The sequence below is a fragment of the Drosophila mojavensis genome, unplaced genomic scaffold (genome assembly GCF_018153725.1).
Source record: "Drosophila mojavensis isolate 15081-1352.22 unplaced genomic scaffold, ASM1815372v1 contig_136, whole genome shotgun sequence".
Classification (NCBI taxonomy): Eukaryota; Metazoa; Arthropoda; class Insecta; order Diptera; family Drosophilidae; genus Drosophila; species Drosophila mojavensis.
In genome coordinates, this window is record NW_025318667.1 from 7,601,834 (window position 1) to 7,624,483 (window position 22,650).

Genomic DNA, 22,650 nt, shown 5'->3' on the forward strand with positions numbered 1-22,650 from the left:
CTCCAGGGTAAAGACTTGATGAAATGCCTTTGCCAAGAGTTATGCTCGTTGGCCAACTTGGGCCATTCTCTCTGTGTGTGCGTGTGTGTGTGTGTGTGTGTGCAGAAATTGTCGCCATTCAATCTTTAGTTTAACTTTAACCAAAATGCCAAACAGAATTTGCAACGGGAGAAGGAGCAGCAAGAGAGAGAGGGGAAAAGGAAGAGGAACGAGAAGAATAGGAAGGAGGGAAGAGCGAGACATTTTTGGTTCAGCATACAGCATACAGCATACATCGTACAGCATACAGCATACAGCATACAGCATACAGCATACAGCATACAGCATACAGCATACAGCATACAGCATACAGCATACTGCAAAAATATTTATATATGAATATTTTTATATAAATATATTTTTGATTTATTTTTCTGATAATGCAAGTGCTACCGTAGAAAACAAAATTTTTTATAAAAAAAAAACTATTATAATTTAGGTTAAAAATTGTCTTAAGAACTAAACTTTAATCTCTGCCAAAAAAAAAATGCATAGATATTAAAAAAATCATGATAAATTGAAGTACAATTAAATAAAATATAGAAAATTCTAAAATAGAAAAAAAAATATTTAGAGTAGATTAGAGGTATCTCTAAGCAAAAAGAATGCCTTGAACAATATTCGTGGGAAAGAGCATAGGCCAGTTAGAAGATTTGCTTATAGTTGGTCGAATTGTCGCTTCGTTGCAGCGTCTTCAATTTCTTCTTGTTGGGCTTAAAGGCCGCGGGCTGTGCCACGAGCGCTGCGGCTGCGACGGTGGCTGCATTGCGATCCTTACGGGTGACGGGCATGTCGTACGGCGTACGCACGATTTCCGGCAGATGGGCATAGTAGACGACTCGCTCGTTGCGGTTGCGGGGCGACGACAGCTGCTGCGGCAGCTTGGGCGAGACATATTTGTTGCTGTAGGAGTCGAGCACGGGCATGGCCATAGCCATGGGATCATCGATATAGCCACGCCGCGACTTGATGTAGTCTGCCGGCGGTGGGGTGTCCAGATGGCGATCGGGATACATGAGATAGGGTTCCGGATATTGGGGCACTCGTGGACTGTAGCTATCGTAGGGATCGAAGCGCTGCCGATGCACGTACATGTCCTCATAGTACGGCGGATAGGCGCGATGGTACTGCTCATCAAATCTGGGGGGGAAGGGAAAATGCCAAATTAAGGAAATGCCTTAGGGCCCACCTGTACTCACCTGTCGTAGCGTCTGATGTACGGGTCGTACGACCTGGATGGATACATGGCAATCGATTTGCCCGTATACTGTCCATACCAGGGCAATGGATTGGCCATCCTCTCGTCCGCGGGCTTCCGTACGTAACCCAAGCTCTGGTCTCGCCCAGGTGTGCGTATCGCTGCAGCGCCACTCAGATCATTCTCACCTGGCACCGTGTCCATTGTGCGCCGACCCGTTGTATAGTAATCGTAGTCCGCATACCTGGCCGAGGATTTGCCAGCCACTCTGAGCTGTTTGCCCGTTGCTCCATGCTCCACAGACTCAGCTGCCTCCACGTCCAAAATGCTGTCCGGACTCTCGAGTTCAGCATTCCGATTGCTATGCTCGTAGCCAGGCTCCGCACTCACGGCTAGCATCTGCAGTGAGCACAATATGAAGAGACCTTTCAGCTCCATCTCGATGCGATGCCAACTGCAGCTGCCAGTTGGCCAAAATAGACTGATGCCAAGCTGCGGCCCCTGGCGAAATAGACGAAGCCACGCAAATGGCTAACAATAATCCGGCGACATGGTAAGTTAAACTTCAATAGGCAATTGTATTATTTGATTTGGCTCGTTCGTTTTTTTGGTTCTATGGTCAGTCTATTGAATCAGTCAGTCCATGAAGCGCAAGAGTGCACAATTCAAGTCAAGCAGCAAACTACCCACTCGAATACCCACTAAAAAAGAGCAAACTATGCGCTGAGAGAGTTAGTGCCTGCTAGTGCTGGAAATATCAGGGCGAAATTGTTAGAAAAATATTTGCAATACAAACGACTCGGACCCACTGAATAATACTGAATAATACAGTTATGTTTATGTGAGAAGCGGCTCCACATAGAAGCTACAACTACAGGAGCTCAAAATTGTAGTACTTCAGCAGGAGCTCAGCCTTGATTCTACTGCCATACGTAACTCTAAAACTAAGACGTATAGACGCCCCTATGGACGGACTATATAATCCAGCCAAACAGAAGCTCTCCATTGATTCTACTGCCATGCTTAACAATCTTAACTCCAAAGTCTAGCAATGCCCAATTTTTCTTCCGCTGTACCAAGCAAAGGGGAGACTATATATATGATTCCACTATGGGTCAATATTGGATATTACATCCAATTACAAAAGTTTGTAAAGTTAGCGGTACGGCTATAGCCGTATACGTTTGCTATGACCTGATTCTATTTTATTTATATATCCAGACATCAAACATCGAACCATTAACCTTAACTCAAATTATTTACAGAGTAACTCAAATCAATACGCTCATTGAAGTAGCGATGCTCCACCTATATTTGATGTCACTTTGTATATATCTAACACACATACACACTCACACGCACACGCCCATCAACACAGCATAAAACTGCATTCTCTTTGAAGTTCAGAACAATAGCAGCTCGAACTTGTCCAAGCTACGCTCCGTTGGCTGCGACAAAATGCATTTTGTGATTTGCATTCGAAAACAATGAGAGTGAGAGAGAGAGAAAGAGAGAGAGGGAGAGAGAGGGAACAGGCAGGGGCTCGAGCTAACGGCATTTCTAAGTGATTAACAATATGGTCAGGGCTTTTAAGCTCAGCAATTCAACAAGAATTCAATTAATTGTGATTTTAATTATTATGAAATTTGTAATACAAATATATATTTCATAAAATTTCATAAATTAAATTATCAAGTCTTAAATTTAAAAATGATATAAATTAGTTTTGAATAACAAATTAATATATGTATATATATATAGTATGTATGTAAATCATTTGTAATGCTGGACAATTGTTTTGCTTTTTAACTTTTTTTTTTTTTTTTTTTTTTTTTAACTAGGTTTTTTTTTTTTGCTTGTTAAAAAACAATCATGTTTTGTAGCTGTGACAGCGTTGACCCAAAATGTATCGATTCCGGCAGATTTTTGATTTGCAACAGCCATCTTTGGCATTCTAGACACTTCCGCTGGCGATCCTCGCGTGTCACATCGACGCCCAGCCCGTTGGCAGCCCAAGAGTCCAGATTTTCTTGGATCATTGGCAAGAAGTTTGATAATATGATGCGCAGCGTATCGCAGGCTCTTGTGAAATGACTGCAAATGATGAAATGATCAATCAATATACATATATGATTCAAATTATGTATATATGCAATTTTCCTTACAATTTGTGTTGACTTTGCAACAGTTCATAGAGTTCTGGTAATACAAATGTACAAAAATCCAAATTCAATGAAGACCTAAATGAAAAGAAATTTAGAAAATATAGAGAAAATAGAGAAAAAAGCGAACATCAATATAGGGACTTACGGCTTCTCCAGTATTGCACCTAAAAGATCTATAAAAATGGAGCGTCCAGCTGACTTGGCCAACCTAAGTGCACTTAGAACATCATTAACACTAAACAAGTGGTAAATAAATCTATAAGTATCTCTGTTAAATATGGTAAATCTGATAATGCTCACCGTGTCGAATTGCGTAGCAAATCGAGACTGGCTTGACGATTGCTCAATTCCTGGAGCACAGCTTCGTGTGATCTCGAGAGCATATCAAAATCGTATTGTTCATCAATGAAATTACGATTCATATTCTTGCCCGAGGTTGGTATCAAATCCGGACGGTAATTCATTGGCGGCTATAATTCAAGATTTATCTTAGAATAACTGAAATTTGTTTGTTGTTCAATTCAATAATACATACATGGGTAGGCTTCTCCTGGACCTTTGTCTGATGTGCTGGGGTACGCATATCGAGGGTCGTACGGGATCTTATTGGTGGCTTCGTAATAATCTCCACACTTATATTCTTCTGCTGAGCATTCTCTTTGTAGTACTGACTCTGCGAGCCCATCATCGTTCGCTTGTTCTTGTTGACAACCGTTGTGGACGTTGACTTCTTGAGTACCATATTATCGTCGAGCTTGTGCAGCTCCATTGAACTAACTGAAGACGTCTGGCTCAGCTTGTTGTTGCCAAATATTGACGTCGAAGTCTGTTTGGTATTGCCCATCGCAGTGCTCCGTTTGTGCAATGTTGTCGTTGTCTTTTTAATTGATTTCGATGAGGCGTTTATTGTTGATGCAGGTACTGTCTTGTAGTTGCTGGCTGTGTAGTTCTGGTTGACTGGAAAGTCTTCGGCCATCTCACAGTTATCATAGTTATTGAGTATTGGCGGATTGCTGTCGTTAGGACTATACTCGACGTCATTTGCAATTGCAGCCTTATCCAATGGGTAGAGGTTGTAATCGTCTGGCACGTGCAATGAGCTCGGCTGATACACGTTCAGTACACGGCTGGAGCCCATCTCTATGCCATAGTTATAAGGCAGATTGTGTAATGATGACATTGACGATGATTCGATATGTTCCAGTGCAGCCTCATTGACAACCTCCAGACTCAAATTTGGTGACGATTGCTCGTCGTAAGTTTGACTTTTATTGTCCTCCTGCTCCTCCTCCACTTTGGCCGGCTTGGCTCCGCCCATCGATATTCTAAACTTTTGGGTACCGCGTGAGAAGCTCTTGCGATTGGTTGAGTTATGCTTGAAATTGGGCTCAGCATTTGCCGGCTGATAGAACGGTATCACACAATCAAGGCTAACTGTATTAATTGACACGGTATCAATTTCATGGCAGCCACAGATCTGAAAGGCAATCAAATACGAATTAATGATGCTATAATTAATTAATAGCTTTGTAGATAGCTTACAATCTTATTTTTGATCACTTTCATGTCATCCAATGAGACCCAGTTACCTTTGATGTGATCTAATTCACGGTCTGGTTCCCATCCAATCACAGTTATTCCGGCAGCGCTGCCCACAAACAGACACTCGCCATTCTCGCTAATGGGAGAATTGTTGTTATTAAATATTATAATAGATAGATGATTGCCCCCAATGGCTTACCTAAATGTAATGCATCTGATAGCCTGACCATAGAAATGAGTTGTTTGGGAGACAAGCAGTTGATGTTCCAAATCATAGATAGACACAGTGCCATCCACTCGGCCCGCTGCAAGCAGAAACTCAAATGGATGGAATTGTATGCAAGTGATAGCCGTAACGGGTGGCTCGGCTATAAACTCCATTATCTGTTTGCTCTTGCGTATATCCCATATTAGGATTGATCCTTCCAGGCCAGCGGAAGCGATCCAAAGTCCATCAGGTGAAAATTTCACAGAATTCACATGTGATATGTGTCCTTTGCAAACTTTAATGCATTTATTTTCGTTTTGAACATCCCATAATCTAAAAATGTAACAAAATAAACACAAAAGTTAATTAAATAGGAAAAACCGTTTAAACATAGCTCCTAACAATTGAGTCGACTAATGTAATTTGCAGAACAAACAAGTAAGAACGTTGCAGTCGGGCGATACCGATTGCAGAAGACTCATTCACAGCCCAAACGCTGTCAACCAGAGTATATAGTGCAATTTTCAAGTCTAGTGCGCAGCAAAAAACACGGCATTTTGCCATTAAAATTGGAAAATCATCGATAGCTATTGCATTCAAATTACATACATATATAATTTATACAATTTTGATTTTTATTATATATGTATTTATATCCATACATTGGATACCGGCTTCAAGCTAACAGCAGATCAGCGCGATTTTCCTATGCTTGTGCACACACTCATCGTATATTCTATGCGTACAGACAGAAGCGCGCCTTTTCTCACATTCTTAGAATTTCGATTGATTTCTGGACTTTCTAGCCGTTACTGTAGTTTTGTCTGATGACGCTCTCTTATTAAGCTATTCTATTTTAGCAACTGATTTCTCGATCAAAGCAGTGGCGCGGGTGCTAAGGGCGACACAAGTAATGTTAGAGTAGGGGAGGTTCGAACCTCTACTATGTTATTATTATTATTTTTTTTTTCATACATATTTCGTTTTTTATAAAATAGATATTTTATTGGGAAGGTGCGAGCTTGACTGAATGGCACTTAATACTTTTCATTTTCTTAGTCGAATAATTTTATAAGTTTAAATTTGTTCTTCTTAAATAGCCCTCAAATACATATACGCAAATACATACATATGTATATATAATTATATATGTTTGCCTGCGCGCATAGCATCAAGCATTCCAGCCTTATACACGCGCTCATTTGTATGTGTGTATGTATGTACACATAAATGCGTGCTCTAGCATATTCTAAGAATCCCGTTGCGATTGATTTGTCTGCATTGTTTTTGAATTTCCAGCCACCACTCTGGCTTTTCTTTGCTATGTGGCGTCATAACAATAATGTGATTTCATTTTAACTACTATTGATCGAAACGACGCGGTGGTGCTGTAGGCTGAAGCGCCGGCGATCTTTATTTTAGCTATTTTGACAAACATGCTGTTTGGGTTGGGTGCGAGTTCAAATCCCGCTGAAAACAATTTTTTGTAAATTGCAAATTTTTGTTATTTTAGCTTTTTTATATTTTATTAATTTTATAAAAATGTTTCCTTCCGTGCTATCAATGCCTATAAGCCTACTTATGTGTACATATACATAAATAGATGACTGACGCATATAAATGTCGCAATTCGGGCACTGTAAATGCCGATTGCCACGCCCCTAGTGGCCGTCGACTCCTCAATTTTAGCCAGTTCTTAGAACGAGCAACCGGTTACCTAAATGCAAAATTTGAATTCTTACGCTCAAAAAATGTGAAAATTACAGGGTATTTTTCGATATGCCACGCCCCTAAAGAGGCTTAAAAATTATTTTTGGGGCATCGATAGAGGAGGCCACCAGTAACTTAACTATCCAAATTTGAAGCTTCTAGCTCTTAAACTGTAGGAGATATAAACTTTTGCGGTTTGCCACGCCCCCTATAGGCGGACATATATCTACCATAGCTCGTTGGACTTGGGTGATCAACTCGCGTATATATACCAAATTTCAGATCTCTAGCATCAATAGTGCCTAAAATATAGCAGAATTCGAAAAATCACTATATCTTCAGGTCCGATTTGCCACGCCCCTAGTGGGCGTAGATATATAATTTTTTCACCCATCTTCATAGAATTAAAACATTAGCTTACGTGCAAAATTTCAGCATTCTAAGTTTATAACTTTAGGAGATACAGTTTTGTCCGATTTGCCACGCCCCTAATGGGCGGAGATATATCCGCCATAGCTTGTGATCTTGGGTGGTCGGCGCGGACCTACATACCAAATTTCAGCTTTCTAGCTCTTCAACAAACATGATTTCTGGTATATCGGAAAATGCATTTTCCGATTTGCCACGCCCCTAGTAGGCGGATCGGGAAAATTTTAACACTTTATAAATCGGAGATATACACGAGTATGTGTTCCAAATTTCAAGTCTCTAGCTTCAATAGCGCCGAAATAGATTGCGTTCATACGGACAGACGGACAGACGGACGGACAGCAAGACGGACATTGCACAAAACCAATATACTCATTTCACTTTCGTGAATGAGTCTAAAAATGCAGTTCAAAGTCGGCGGTTTATCGATATCGATATACTCGCTGCAGCCCTGTATAACTCCGTGCGATACTATCGACTAAGAAAATAAGCAACAGAGTGAACGACAATCGGCTAACATTCCACCACTTTCAACTGTCTGGCAATATAAAAATTGCTGTGAACCTCTGTTCATAATCCAGTTTTTGTTTTCATTTTGCAATAGGCTTATCGATAATTAAAGTGCCCTTTGTACCGGTGATACAAAGATAATTCCTAACTTAAGCAGCCAATATATGAGATAAAGGTAAAATATTCTTGCATTTGACATTATTAATATATGTTTTGTGAGTGAGTGTGTCTTTGCCGTACAACTATGTATATATATATATGTATGTGTATATAAATAAAAACTAAACAAAAACGTATGTTGCATTTATTTGGAATATACGAGATTGTTTACTTGTATGCGACCACATCGAACCATAGGACTTCGATCAAACATTAATCAATTTAAATTCAGACACGTAATCAACGTTTTCTCAATGGAAAGTAAGACTAAACTTTAAGTGCATCAACTAACACACACACGCACACACATACATATATACAAACAAGTCTGTGTTTTCTTAATGTATGGAATCTAATCTAACGCTGATATCCTATCAGTAAATATATTCATATGTGTATCTGTGACTGAGGTTGAAAGTTCGTCGACCACTCAGAGCTAAGCTAAAATTTTTCATTTATAGACGTCTCACAGCCGAATTGACAGTTGATTGCTTCGGTATCCGAATTGCAGAGAACAAGTTTATACCACAGACAAGTCTCTAACCATATACACAGAAAATGCCTTCAGCTGCGAAATTGCGATTTGATGGCCGTGTGGCGATTGTTACCGGCGCCGGAGCTGGCCTTGGCCGGGAGTATGCATTGCTGCTGGCATCGCGCGGCGCCAAGGTGGTGGTCAACGATCTGGGCGGCAGCCATGTGGGCGAGGGCGCCTCTCAGCGGGCAGCCGATGTGGTGGTCGAGGAGATTCGCAAGAACGGCGGAGAAGCAGTCGCCGATTACAATTCAGTTATTGATGGTGCAAAGGTCGTTGATACGGCCATCAAGGCATTCGGACGTGTTGACATTTTGATTAACAATGCAGGCATATTACGTGATCGCAGCATTATTAAGACGACGGATCAAGATTGGAACCTGGTGCTCGATGTGCATCTCAAGGGCAGCTTTAAATGCACACAGGCCGCCTTTCCGCACATGAAGGCCCAGAACTATGGACGCATCATCATGACGGCGTCCAACTCGGGCATTTACGGAAACTTTGGCCAGGCCAACTACTCGGCGGCCAAGATGGGTCTGGTTGGCCTGGCCAACACGGTGGCCATTGAGGGCCAGAAGAACAACATTCATTGCAACGTTATCATTCCAACTGCAGCCAGTCGCATGACTGAAGGCATCTTGCCCGACATACTCTTCCAGGAGCTGAAGCCCAGCCTAATTGCGCCCGTCGTTGTGTATCTGTGCCACGAGTCCTGCGAGGATAATGGTGCGTAATGCTCATCATATAAATATTCCCCTAATCTGATTGTCTATATCTTCTTTAACAGGCAGCTACATTGAAAGCGCTGCCGGCTGGGCGACCAAGGTGCATACGGTGCGCGGTAAGGGAGCTGTGGTGCGACCATCAATAGATGAACCCTCAACGCTTGAGTACGTGCAGAGTGCATGGAACAAGGTGACAGACATGTCGCAAGCGACACACATCAATTCCATTTCCGAAGCCTCGGGATCCCTGCTGCAGGTGCTAGAGAATCTGAAGGCCGGCGATAAGGATGCCATCGAGGATAGCTTTTCATTTGGCAACAAGGAGCTGATCCTTTACGCCCTGGGCATTGGCGCTTCAACCAAAAACCCCAACGACATTCGCTTCTTGTATGAGAACGATGGTGACTTTTCGCCGATCCCATCATTCTTTGTGCTGCCTGGCTTGCTGCTGACCATGAGCAGTCCCCTGGTGTCCACGGCGCTGCCCAATAGCAACGCCGATCTGACCAACATTCTGCACGGTGAGCAGTATTTGGAAATTGTTGACGACTTGCCCACCAGTGGCACATTGGTCACCAAGGGCAAGGTGTTCGATGTCATGGACAAGGGCTCCGGCGCCGTGGTCGTCACCAGCTGTGAGTCGTTCGATGAGAACGGTCGCCTTCTGGTGAAGAATCAAAGCGCCATTTTTGTGGTTGGCGCCGGCAAGTTTGGCGGCAAAAAGGATCCCATTGCCGGTGTTGTGCCCCTGGCAGCTGCTCCCAAACGGGCACCCGACGCCTCCATAGAATACAAGACCAGCGAGGATCAAGCTGCCCTGTATCGACTCTCCGGTGATCTGAACCCACTGCACATCGATTCGAACTTTGCACGCCTATCCGGCTTTAAGACACCCATTCTACATGGACTTTGCTCTCTGGGCTACTCGGTTCGTGCGGTGCTCAGCAAATACGCCAATAACAACAGTGAGCTCTTCAGGGCGGTGAAAGTGCGCTTCTCGGGCCCCGTGCTGCCGGGACAAACCCTAAGGATCGAGATGTGGAAGGAGAGGGCACGCATCCACCTGCGCACTGTAGTCGTAGAGACGGGCAAGGAGGTTATCTCGGGCGCCTATGTCGACCTGAAGGAGTCTACGGCCAAGCTGTAAATTCATATTCAAGGCTGCCTGAAGCGAGGCAATCATCACTTATACATACATACAAACATGTATATATAAATATACACATATATAATATTACAACATAACCAGGCGGTGGTATAAAAATATTGCAATCAACACACTTATAACTCTGCTAAATGTAATTGTTCTTTTGTCTAATTTTAATAAAAAAAACACAAATCGATGTCTACTTTACATAATACTCTGGAACAAAGAGTGCAAATCATGATCACAGTTCCGTAATTTCTACGGCGGAGTTAAATTAATAGACAATTGATATTGGCGAGGCATGCATTCAATTTACAATAACTAGAAATAGGGTAAAATAGATAGAGCGAGCGTATACAATAGCAGATAACAAATGATTAAGAACCGGATGGAAGCTAAAAATTATGAAGCGGGGAAAAATAAAATGACTGAGGGATATAATATATCATATCATATCATATGATATATACATATATATATAGACTTTTCGGATTAAAATGTGCAGTCTAACCCTAGAACCCTATTCAAATTTGTCTTGAGTACAAACTCTATAAAGCAATCGAAAGCAAATGAAATTGCATGACGCATATACATATATTAATATATACACCTATACATATGCACATACATCTATAATATATACATGACATAATGAAGTACAATCTACGATATCAGTTCAACCATATAAAAAAGATTTTTGCTAAACAATTACATGAATGACAGTGAGACGCAAGATGTTGTTGTCGCACTTCAAACTAAATCTCGGCTCATATAACAATTAGAGAATCGAAATGATATTATTGTAGAATAAACCAGATGTAAAACGATCTGTGTTAAAATAAGAGCTACGCGTACTTACCTAACCGTTGTATCATTGCTGCCCGATACTACGTACTCCCCGGATGGATTAAAGTCCAAGGTTCGCACACTCTTCATGTGCCCATTCAATGTTGAATAGATTTTCTGGGCATTCAAGTCCCAGCGCCGTATGATGCCAATATCATCGGCTGAATATACAAAATTATCCTTATATGCAAAGCGAACGCATTCAATCGAACGGTTGTGGCCAGTCAAAGACTTTATAGGGAGGAAAAGTGATATGGTTGTGAATGAAATATATATATTTGATATTCACTATAGATCTTCATATACAAACCATGAAGCATTCATCTTGCCCAATCGCCCATAGATTGACATTCCGATCTTCGCCTCCAGTGACCAGCACTCGACCCGTTTCACCCAAATCGAGGCTTGTGACTCTGCCATCGTGTGCCTTAATGTCATCTGTATATAATGAAATAAATAAATATACATATATATTGATTACAAGAAATGTTTGGATTAGAGTCAAATGCGAGTTAAATGTTTGCTTATAGCTTGTCGTTCATTTTACGTCTACGAACAGCATTCGATTTCCTTACTCAGAAAACATATGTATGTATGCACCGAATCGAGGCTAGGCTAACTTAATGGGAAATTGAAAGATATATTGTTTATTTCTTGGGCGGAAACTGACTGACGATCGTATTACTCTTCTAGTGATTTATTGATGATTCAGTGGAAACTAGAATCAAAATTAAATTTATTTCAATTTATGAAGTGAAATTTAAAACACATCAAAATATAATAAGTTATAGATTTATTTTAAGATCAATTCAATCTATTGGGTAAAATAATTGAAGTACATTATAAAGGGTGATGAAATCAGTTACAGATTTATATGAGAAGAAATATTAATACTTTAAGATCCGTTCTATCTATTAAAAAAATATTTTAAGTTAAATGAATTATAAATTTATATGACGTCGATTAGTGGAAATATATAGACATATATTCTAAAATCTATTCCATCAATTAAAAAATCCATTCAATACATTTAATAAAACTACTTAAATGCATTTTAAATAGTTAGAATTTATCATTCTATATTTATATAAGATCAATCAACGAAAATATATAGATTTTAAAAGTAAAGTGATTTAAATATATTTCATAGATATTCTAGATTCATGATACATGAGATCCATTCCTGAATATAAACAAATGTTCCATACATGCACATACCCACACATACATGTGTATCAGTGTATTATATGCAACAGATACGGCATGCTGTAATGTTTTGCCGATATTTAGGAAGTTGTTTATGTTAATCTATACAATAGTGGAATGTTTATTTTAGCTTTTTATGGTTGTTTGATGTCGTGACCTCATCTTAACCTAACTCCAATACTTTTACATATATTAACACACGCACATTACACACGCACGCACGCACACACACATGCAGCGGCACACATGTGTAACTGCATGGCTCCTTACAAGGGCTGCATCCCACATGCAATTATTTGCATGTTATTGGCCAAAACCGTCTGACACACAAAACACAAACACACACACATCCTCGCACACATGTACGCACTCACAGATAAACCGCTCGGTGTGCAAGTGTGTCGGCCAATAAGTATGAGAACTACTTTCATAGAGTTGAAATTCTATTTTACTTACATATCTTTGCCACAAGATTTCTCGGCAGCGCCATTTCCAAGAAAATTACCGTTACAGGTGTAAGTTTAGGTTGAGCCCAATATTATATGTTTAAAGCGACAATATTATGAATATTTTATTTTATTTTGTCGCAGGTGTGATAATTTTAGTGGGTTTGAGTTAAGTCGGATCAGCTGTCCGCTATCTCTTTTATGAGCCTTACAGACAACTTTATTAAAAAACACAAGAAATCATAAACGCATATGAACAGACGTAACTAAACCGTTTTACATGATTAATACCGTATTAATATTATACAACCGTCACATCAAATAACGATAAACTTTACAAAATTCGTAGACTAAACAAATGCACATCATATATGTATGTAAATACACACATATATATATATATAAGACTACCAGGGCTGTATAGCAATTTTTTACTCATATGCTGTTGCCACCTCGTTTTTGGTATGATTATTGAAGGCAGAATGTGGCCAGTCATTGTCAACAGTGCCAAAATGTTATCGATACCTTGGTGAGCATAACAACTCTGTGGTTCTGTCAGGCTTTCCTCAAAAAAGCATCATCATTGCGCTGTCGAAAATTTGCCGACTGCATTTAAAAGTTTTATTAAGTTAATTTACGCTGCGTGTTTAAAGGGAATTAATTAAAGATGTCTTCACGTTACGATCGAGCTGTTACTATTTTCTCTCCCGATGGTCATTTACTTCAGGTCGAATATGCTCAAGAAGCGGTTCGCAAAGGCTCCACAGCGGTATGTTAACAACTTGTTATTTTCATTGATAGTGCTCAAATTTATTCATTAATTTCTGCAAAAGGTTGGCGTGCGTGGTGCCAACTGCGTTGTCCTGGGCGTTGAGAAAAAGTCGGTCGGCAAACTGCAGGAAGATCGCACAGTGCGCAAAATTTGCGTTCTCGACCATCACGTACTAATGGCATTTGCTGGCCTCACTGCCGATGCACGCATCCTTATAAATCGTGCCCAAGTCGAATGTCAGAGCCATCGTCTCAATGTTGAGGATCCCGTTACACTTGAATATATAACCAGGTACAACAAGCACGATGCTCCAACATTTGGGATTCAATACTGAAATTGTTTTGTTTTGCTTTGCAGATACATCGCACAACTGAAACAGAAGTACACCCAAAGTAATGGACGACGTCCATTTGGTATATCATGTCTAATTGGAGGCTTCGATGCTGATGGATCGGCACACTTGTTTCAAACCGAACCATCGGGCATATTCTATGAGTACAAAGCCAATGCCACCGGACGTTCGGCAAAAACGGTGCGTGAGTTTTTCGAGAAAAACTATCGTGAGGAGGATGTCAGCACTGAGCATGGCACTGTGAAGCTGGCCATTCGCGCTTTACTCGAGGTTGCTCAATCTGGTCAAAATAATTTGGAGGTGGCCATCATGGAGAATGGGAAACCGCTTAAAATGCTGGATCGCGAAGTCATATTAGAATATGTGGCTATCATTGAAAAGGAGAAGGAAGAGGAGCTGGAAAAGAAGAAACAGAAAAAGTAATACCAATTCCAATTTCATGTTAAGTCATTGGTATTGGTATTATCCTGTGTTATTCTTTAACTACAATAAAAACGAAAAAATCTTTTTAATTTCATATTTTTATAAAATTTAAAAAGGTGTACAATGGAACACGAATATTTAAAAGATATGTATCAAATACATGGTCCTCAAAAAAAAAAACGCAGCTTTATATACTTAATGAGCAGGCAGGCATACATTGAAAGATTCTACCGGCTGTAAATTAATAATAAATTAAGAGAACTATACTTGGGGCCACACGCGATACATGATATTAAAAACTTTAAAAGGTTTCCAGCTGCAATTCACGTTGACGGACTCTTCATAAAATATATGCTACAAAACAAAATTGTACATAAAAATAATTTTTTTTTTTTTTTTTTACATTCTTCTCCTTATCTTAAATTAAATTAAGAATACCTCGGAGGCATTTAATTTAGGCTCGAAAGAATTTAAAAGGCAAAGTCGATATAGTGTTAACAGTGACGATAGTTGGAGAACGGCAGGCAACGATAACTGGAGCTTTGCGCAAAGTTCATATTGAACGATACTATTGAAACCCATCCCTAAGGCAAACAAGTGCTTTAGAACACTGGCAGCAACAGTGCTGCAGATTGCACGCCTAAATTCATATGAGAATTTCGCTTAGTTTACTACTACCACTGTCCGGAGTCGGAAGTTTCGCCGAAGAGAAACCGAAGCAATAATACAAAAAATACAACAGAAAAAAAGAAACTATTGAATTGAATTGTATAAAGCGAATATCGAGAACAAGAATATTAAACGCTTCTGCTGCTATACGACAACATAAAAAGAACAAAAATTAACAAAACGCCAGCACTGTTTCGCTTTTCATTCCCTTTGCCTGTCATTCCAAACCAAGCAACACCATCAGACTAAAATCAATAATTTAGTTGTGTGGTTTTCGCGGCTTTTTGTGTTTTCTTTAAAAAACAATCAATACCCGAAGGTAACGTGTGTAGTAAAATAACAATTCACCTCAGTGTGCGTTTGCATTCGTTGACGCTTGACATATTGGTACACAATTTATTTATTTATTTAGTTTTTCTATAAATCATTTTTGTTCTCTTTTTTTTATTGTTTGTTTTATAAATCATACGAATAACATGAGCATTATGAACAAGATAATTTTTGGCATCCTTCAAATCTCGAAGCACTTAGCACCATGTTAAAAGGCTGCCAACCCTTCCGCCCCCTCCACACACACACTCTCTCACACACATACACACTTACACACTACACACGCATTAAGTATAAGAAAAACCACGTACTATTTATGAAATGTATATAAATACATATGTACATGCCTCTATGTACATACATGCATACATGCAGCATACATATATACGCATGCACACACACACAGACACATACGCATTAACTTAAAGTTTTTATTTGCGCTTCCGCATATATTGGTAGAATGCGTTAAGCAGAAACAAGTACAAAAACAGAACTCAAATCGAAACGAATCGAATTCAATATATTGCTGCATATAAATGATTTGCATATATTAAATATACACATGCATGTATATAATGTAAATGTGTAGAGATAATATACATACATATATATTATTTTCACTTCGAATATAATTTGTTTATACGTTCGGTACATACATGTGTACATATATGACTTTTATAATGCACCAAATTATGTATATGTATATGTATTTGTGTGTATACACATGTATCGGTATCCCTATGTACACACACTGACGCTCCAATCTTATCTTTGGCATAAGTGGTCCGCGACGGTTGGAAAAGGCCTGTCCTCTTATCTCTGTTCAGTTCAGACTGTCACAATCATCCAATACACCGTATTACGAACAGAGTCATATACAAACATACACACACACATACACATACTTATAGATACTTTGGTTGAATTCCATTAGGATTTACACTTGTTAATCGAAACTCTGACTCAGTATAACTCTGTCTAACTCTCCTCCCCTTAGGTATCAAGATCTCAAGATTTCAAGCAAGCGCATCAAAATATATCAAATCCATAATGAACTTAATCAAATATTCTGTAAATATATAAATACATATGTATTGTAAATAAGACAAAATTAAAAACTGTATATAGAACTTTATAATGTATTATATGTACTTTTGGTCTGTAGATTTTCTCATTTCGTTTTTCATACCATGAACCATATTCGGTTCGCCGAATAGCATAAAATTTCCCAATTTTCTGCCCTTTCCTTTTACTTTACTGTCTGTGTGTGTGTGTGCGTGTGTTGACCCGACCTGACACTCTCCGTATTTCACATATAATACAATAGAATGGGCACAGAAACGAAGAGCAACAGTTACACAGGACAGATTTCAACAAGTGGCGGCAACCCTAAAGTGATGAAAGATTCTTTATCTTTAGTTCGTCAAGCGGTCAAACAGCAGCAATCGAATCAAATCAATTTGAATTCAAATTCGAACACCAATCCGAATCCGAACTCCAACTCCAACACCAACTCCAATTCGATAACATATTCAAGCGAACAACAACAACAGAACAACACGGGTGATATTGATATACGACCAGCCAAGCAGGAGGATAATAACACACGAAGCATAGCGAAAGATACGGTTGTGCCATTCGTGCCAATATTTGTGGAAGAAGCCGATGTTATACAAGGTGCTAAGGATATACTGAAAGTAATACGACCTAATTGGGACCTCAATCACGTTGACTTTAAGGTAATTTAAACACATATGTAAATATATATGTATATATTCTACGGTTATTTTAAGAGTAAGATAAGAGCCAGCTAAAATAATATTCTTCAGCAAGATATACCTCATGTATCATTGAGATAATCCATTGTTGTATGTATGTATCCAATTAGAGCTGCGCCTATTGGTAAATACTACATTTGACATTCACAAACTATTTGCGTCTTATTCTAAACTATTGAAAAATATAACAGGCTATGTATGTATATATCCTTAATTATAGATCTATAAACAGTTATGGTCATGGAAATAATAGTAAATAGAATTTACTGTTAAATACAAAAAAAAAAAAAGAAAAACAATATTGAAACACATATTAAAGTGCACAGATTTCTCTTTTAATCTTTCTTTCTTAATCATCCTAAAACAAAACCCAAATTTCCCATTTTCAATGGGTTTAGGGTATAAAAAACGAATATATATTCTCAACGAAAAAACCGTTAATTTTTATAATTTTTCTAGATTGCTTTCTACACTAATCAGAAAGTGATGATTTTTTAATTTTCCTATTTGTGTAGTGCAACACTATTATTTTTATGACAACTGTTCAGTTAATATATGTATATTTCTATATAATATATTTATATACCTATATATATATATATATATGCACACAGCTGTAATTTGTAAAGTGTTTTTTGTGTGCAAAACGCGTTGAATGATTACAATGCATAGCACGAGGTTTCAATAACTCATTAGTTAGTTATTATTTGCTCGTTAAATCGCGACTCAATAACAACTTCCCACACGTATTTTTTGTATGAATATATGTAGCACACAGATGTAAATATATATGTGTTTTACCTAATATATATAAAGGTACATATATATGTATATACATATACATATATATAAATCTTTGTTTATAATCAATTTAAAATGCGTGACAGCTTGACTGTTGTTTGACAGAATTGCCTGAAACGTTGAACTATTATTTGTACATAAACATAAACATATAAATCAGTTTCAAGCCTCGCACTTTGTGCTTAATGGTTTTACTACTGAATATATGTATGTATGTGTGCGGGTGTGCATATATATTTATTCAGTAATTGAAGGAAACCAGTTTAACTATTACTATTCGCTATTTTTTTGTTATTGTTGCTAATTGCGTTGCTGTAAATTAGATTTAATTTAATGCGAAACTCAAAATGCGCATACGTCTGCGTATACGCAATGTATATAAGGCTTAGCCTGGCTATATAGCATATCAGTTTATGAATTTATTGATGTTGATAATACACTATATGATGATAGCACAAACACACATACACACACACACAAACGCACAAACACACAGCTGGCACTTAAATCACAAGAATTTCATTAAAAATTGTTCGCTTTTGACTGAAGGCTTATCAAAACGATTATGTCTGGACCCCCATAAGCACATGGCTTTATTTATGTGCATGTGTGTGTGTGTGTGTGAGCGTGTATTTGTGTATATAATATAGTTTTAATGAGCAACTGCAGAAGTATTTGTGTGAGTGCGCGCGCTTCATTATTTCAAAAGTCACAAAGTTTATCAAATTTGATTACTAATACAGAAACACACACACATGTGTGTATATGTGAGTGTCTTAAAATCCGTTTTAAGCATTCAAAAACATGGCTGATGCTTAGCTAGATTAACTGCACATTTAATACAAATTAAATTCAGACTTTGAGCATCAAATACTGGACGACCTATAAAATAAAATACCCCATATACACGGACATGTACATACACACACACACACACACACACAGAAATACATACATACACAGCTATCGGAACTTGCTATATATGACTTTAGCTTAGGAATTTTTTAATCTATTTGTAAATCAATTAACATCTTTGTTAGTTAGCAAGTTCATATTAGTTTTCTTTAGAGTTAAATGTAAAAATTACAGCGAACAGTTTGAGACCATGTAAATATATATATATATGTGATGTATATACATACGTATACATATGTATGTACGTAGTATGTAGAAGTAAAGCCTTTTCAGTCGGGCATAACCAACTGTCTAACACTCATTCATGTGGCTAAATTTGGACTCACCACGCCCATGAAGGGGGCGTTTTATACAATTTGAAAGCAGGTCAAACTTGACATTCGTAGCACTGAAGCTGTGGGACATATGCCCAAGACGCAAAGCTATATATACTAATTATTTTTAGCTAAAATAGGTGTACGAGAGTGCATAAATAAATACAAATATCTAAACTCTATTATTTAAGGTGCTACACCGTTGGTATATGAAATATAATATAAATGTTTAACACGTTATATACTATGTATATATGTATATATGACTGTATATATATATGACTGTCTAGATTCAATAACAGTTTAGATAATAGAGTTTTACTTAGGTACGTCAATTTATAGTAATAGCTAATTTATGAGGTCGTCACGCTTGAGACTCCAGCTGTCTAACTCGATCGGTCTAGTTTCAATAGGATTTTCCTACCTAAGAGATAAGCTATATATAAGCTATATGAATTTGAAGTACAGAATGCTTGAAATACTTTCACAGTCATAAAGACATATAGAGATAGACACATGACACAAAACAAATATAATCGCATTTTTGCTGAGCAAACGAGAATGACTATTCTTCTATATAATGAAAGTTAAAGTGGAAGTAATACGTTTCTATGTAGCAAATATTCACTACATTATGACCGTAAGCCGAGCTACAGCCCTATGTTAGGAGGCGTATATACCCAAAAAAGTTATCTCAACTCCTCATCAATCAAGCTTTTTCCCAAGCTAGCAACTCGTATTGCTTCTGATACCATATTTGCAGAGATCGTAACTTTTTAGTTATATTATATATTACATAGATCTCTACTAAATCAGCGAATATGCTCCCTATAAACAGTAATCATATTAATGATTAGTAAGCCCAAACAACTTCATTACTAACTTTCTATTATATATACATATAGTATAAATATTATATAGTTACTTTTACTATACATACCTGCATTAGATATACTTCCTACTACTACCTCCCTCTCAACATGCACTTCGCACACTTATAATATACCCATTAATCCTCGACTGCAGTGTACGAACTACGCCCCAAAAAGTTAGATCAATATTCTTGCAATTACACTGTAATCTTTAGTATCTTTAGTATACAAATATACATATATAGAGAATAAACACTCTTTTAGATTATCTCTTGTTATTTACTCATTGTATGGCTTTCCATTTGGTCTTTCCAGAAATTTACAGATGGCATAACAAATAAGCTAGTCGGCTGTTTTCACAATTGCTCCAAATTGGGCAACGACAATGACGAATCCTATTTATCAATCAATAATGCGACGAGAATTTTGCCAGTCCAATCGGAGGATCCGGTTATCCTATCCGATGAATTTACGACAATTGATGGCGAGACAACGGAACAACAGAATGATCTACAATTACCTATACAATACTCCGATAACGTAGTGCTTGTCCGAGTTTATGGTAATAAAACGGACCTACTGATCGATCGGAAAGCTGAAACGCAAAATTTTCAATTACTGCACACGTACGGCTTGGCGCCATCCCTCTATGCGACATTCAAAAATGGGCTCGTCTACGAATATGTACCTGGCATTACCTTAAATACAGAAAGTGTGCTATGCCCAGATATTTGGCCACTGGTCGCTCGCCGCATGGCCGAGATGCATCGTGTGGTTAGGAAGACGAATGTGGATGGCAAACCGACGCCAATGATATGGAAGAAGACGCAAAGCTTTCTGGACTTAGTACCTGAACGATTTAGTGATGCTGAAAAACACAAAAGGTACAAATCAAATGCAATACGATACGATACAATAATATATGATCTCAATATTTCTATCTATCTAAATCTCTTTTTTCTATCTTTGCCTTGCCAGAGTGAAAGGAACATTTTTACCTATCGGACGACTGCGTGAGGAGTTCAATAACTTGTACAAATACTTGGAGGCACTAGAGAGTCCAATTGTTTTCTCACACAACGACCTGTTATTGGGCAATGTCGTCTATACGAAATCAAAGAATGCTGTTAACTTTATCGACTACGAGTACGCCGATTACAATTTCCAGGCCTTCGATATTGGCAATCATTTTGCGGAAATGTGCGGCGTCGATGAGGTCGACTATACGCGTTATCCGAAACGCGAATTTCAGCTCGAATGGCTGCGCGTCTATCTCGAGTGCTATCTGCAGCGGAATAATATCCAAAATGAAGAGGTCGAACGGCTCTTTGTCCAAGTGAATCAATTCGCCTTGGCTGCCCACATTTTCTGGACAGTTTGGTCTCTACTACAAGCTGAGCATTCCACAATTGACTTTGATTATGTTGGGTAAGACAAATGATGCATCTATATATTTACATGCATATAATAATCATTTTCTTTATCCTTTATACAGCTATGCATTTCTTCGTTACAATGAATATTTGGCTCGCAAGGATGAGTTCTTATCGTTGACTGCTTCAAAGAACAATAAATGATTTTTTCCCAGCAATATGCAAATAATAATATTGAAACGAAATACACACAATTTTGTGTCCAACCCCAGTGATGTACTTATATATATTGATATATATGTATATGTATATGTGTATATATATGTGCGTGTATATACATATATATACATGTATCTATTCTATTGTATAAACTATGGCTAGCATTGATATACTATATATGTACAATTATACATAGTATATACATACATACATTTATGCATGCGTATTTGATGTATACAGATGTATATAGAGAAAATGATGTGTTCACAAAACTTCATTAATTAGTGCCGTGGCCCTACCAGCCGTAGTCTATGCATATATACACACATATATGTATACATATATATAATGAATTTGTATATGTTCTTTAATTTGTATATTGATATTTTGTAGTCATAAATAAATAAACATAAATATTTAGTTTTCATATTAATGCATCTATACCCTACAAGTTCTCTCATTCTCTAGCTTTATAATACAATGTATATATACATATACATATATGTACAGTTATATGTATTTCGAACCAAAAATCACCTGTACATAAATGTATCGTTACAGTGGGAAAATGTACAAGGTGTAAATCACAAGGTACATTCTAGTCGAATCCCATTTGTCAATTAGCGAATATCCCTCATTCAAAATTTCACTATATATAAGCGCTAGAGTTCAGCGTGGAGCACATGATGCAGAAAGGGACGGAAGATAATATTGCCTATCTGCTCACTCCGCTGGCAACAAGTGCGCCTTAATAGTAAAGCCTTTAAATAAGAATGATGGCAACGTTATATAAACTTTTTAAACTAGCCCAATTATGGCTATCTTTTTCGGTTTATTATTCTTAATGATTGTGAATGTTTAGCAAAAAAAAAAAAAAAATGTTTATAAATGTATATATATAATATACATGCACTCCATAATAAATACTTAGGAATATATATGTATTTACATATATTTTGGGCGT

At 37.9% G+C, this 22,650-nt stretch overlaps 5 protein-coding genes across 6 annotated transcripts; 3 read left to right on the forward strand and 2 right to left on the reverse strand.

Moving 5' to 3' along the window:
- Positions 1–413: 413 nt before the first annotated feature.
- LOC6586146 lies at positions 414–1,990 on the reverse strand. The gene is made up of 2 exons (XM_002011733.3): positions 1,239–1,990; positions 414–1,179 (listed from the first exon to the last, which is right to left on the reverse strand). The coding sequence occupies exons 1-2, from the start codon at positions 1,673–1,675 to the stop codon at positions 684–686; spliced, it is 933 nt and encodes a 310-aa protein (XP_002011769.1). The 5' UTR covers positions 1,676–1,990; the 3' UTR covers positions 414–683.
- Positions 1,991–3,052: 1,062 nt separating this feature from the next.
- On the reverse strand, positions 3,053–13,278 carry LOC6586147 (katanin p80 WD40 repeat-containing subunit B1). The gene is made up of 10 exons (XM_002011734.4): positions 12,879–13,278; positions 11,527–11,654; positions 11,230–11,447; positions 5,144–5,485; positions 4,945–5,080; positions 3,938–4,879; positions 3,703–3,872; positions 3,548–3,637; positions 3,403–3,477; positions 3,053–3,331 (listed from the first exon to the last, which is right to left on the reverse strand). The coding sequence occupies exons 1-10, from the start codon at positions 12,910–12,912 to the stop codon at positions 3,097–3,099; spliced, it is 2,370 nt and encodes a 789-aa protein (XP_002011770.1). The 5' UTR covers positions 12,913–13,278; the 3' UTR covers positions 3,053–3,096.
- On the forward strand, positions 7,826–10,566 carry LOC6586148 (peroxisomal multifunctional enzyme type 2). The gene is made up of 3 exons (XM_015160643.3): positions 7,826–7,976; positions 8,422–9,224; positions 9,286–10,566. The coding sequence occupies exons 2-3, from the start codon at positions 8,519–8,521 to the stop codon at positions 10,368–10,370; spliced, it is 1,791 nt and encodes a 596-aa protein (XP_015016129.1). The 5' UTR covers positions 7,826–7,976; positions 8,422–8,518; the 3' UTR covers positions 10,371–10,566.
- A 126-nt stretch (positions 13,279–13,404) lies between the features above and the next one.
- On the forward strand, positions 13,405–14,504 carry LOC6586149 (proteasome subunit alpha type-7-1). Its single transcript, XM_002011736.4, has 3 exons — positions 13,405–13,637; positions 13,702–13,931; positions 13,998–14,504. The coding sequence occupies exons 1-3, from the start codon at positions 13,536–13,538 to the stop codon at positions 14,413–14,415; spliced, it is 750 nt and encodes a 249-aa protein (XP_002011772.1). The 5' UTR covers positions 13,405–13,535; the 3' UTR covers positions 14,416–14,504.
- A 572-nt stretch (positions 14,505–15,076) lies between these two features.
- LOC6586150 (ethanolamine kinase) lies at positions 15,077–22,599 on the forward strand. 2 transcript variants are annotated; one of them, XM_015160644.3, is made up of 5 exons: positions 15,077–15,403; positions 16,742–17,153; positions 20,410–20,978; positions 21,073–21,522; positions 21,590–22,599. In XM_015160644.3, exons 2-5 carry the CDS (start codon positions 16,743–16,745, stop codon positions 21,669–21,671), a joined length of 1,512 nt encoding a protein of 503 aa, XP_015016130.1. In that variant the 5' UTR covers positions 15,077–15,403; position 16,742; the 3' UTR covers positions 21,672–22,599. The 2 variants fall into 2 exon arrangements, with proteins under 2 accessions (XP_015016130.1, XP_002011773.1); XM_002011737.4 differs by lacking the exon at positions 15,077–15,403 and adding an exon at positions 15,454–15,471.
- Positions 22,600–22,650: the final 51 nt, after the last annotated feature.

Coding starts and splice junctions, on each gene's coding strand:
- LOC6586146 (XM_002011733.3), bottom strand. CDS start 1,675: ATGGAGCTGAAAGGTCTCTTCATATTGTGCTCACTGCAGATGCTAGCC. Junction 1,180..1,238: donor TACATCAGACGCTACGACAG/GTGAGTACAGGT, acceptor CTTCCCCCCCAG/ATTTGATGAGCAGTACCATC.
- LOC6586148 (XM_015160643.3), top strand. CDS start 8,519: ATGCCTTCAGCTGCGAAATTGCGATTTGATGGCCGTGTGGCGATTGTT. Junction 9,225..9,285: donor CGAGTCCTGCGAGGATAATG/GTGCGTAATGCT, acceptor CTTCTTTAACAG/GCAGCTACATTGAAAGCGCT.
- LOC6586147 (XM_002011734.4), bottom strand. CDS start 12,912: ATGGCGCTGCCGAGAAATCTTGTGGCAAAGATAT. Junction 5,486..11,229: donor AGCAATGATACAACGGTTAG/GTAAGTACGCGT, acceptor TTACATTTTTAG/ATTATGGGATGTTCAAAACG. Junction 3,873..3,937: donor TCCAGGAGAAGCCTACCCAT/GTATGTATTATT, acceptor CTTGAATTATAG/CCGCCAATGAATTACCGTCC.
- LOC6586149 (XM_002011736.4), top strand. CDS start 13,536: ATGTCTTCACGTTACGATCGAGCTGTTACTATTTTCTCTCCCGATGGT. Junction 13,638..13,701: donor TTCGCAAAGGCTCCACAGCG/GTATGTTAACAA, acceptor TTTCTGCAAAAG/GTTGGCGTGCGTGGTGCCAA. Junction 13,932..13,997: donor ACACTTGAATATATAACCAG/GTACAACAAGCA, acceptor TTTGCTTTGCAG/ATACATCGCACAACTGAAAC.
- LOC6586150 (XM_015160644.3), top strand. CDS start 16,743: ATGGGCACAGAAACGAAGAGCAACAGTTACACAGGACAGATTTCAACA. Junction 20,979..21,072: donor GATGCTGAAAAACACAAAAG/GTACAAATCAAA, acceptor TTGCCTTGCCAG/AGTGAAAGGAACATTTTTAC. Junction 21,523..21,589: donor ATTGACTTTGATTATGTTGG/GTAAGACAAATG, acceptor TCCTTTATACAG/CTATGCATTTCTTCGTTACA.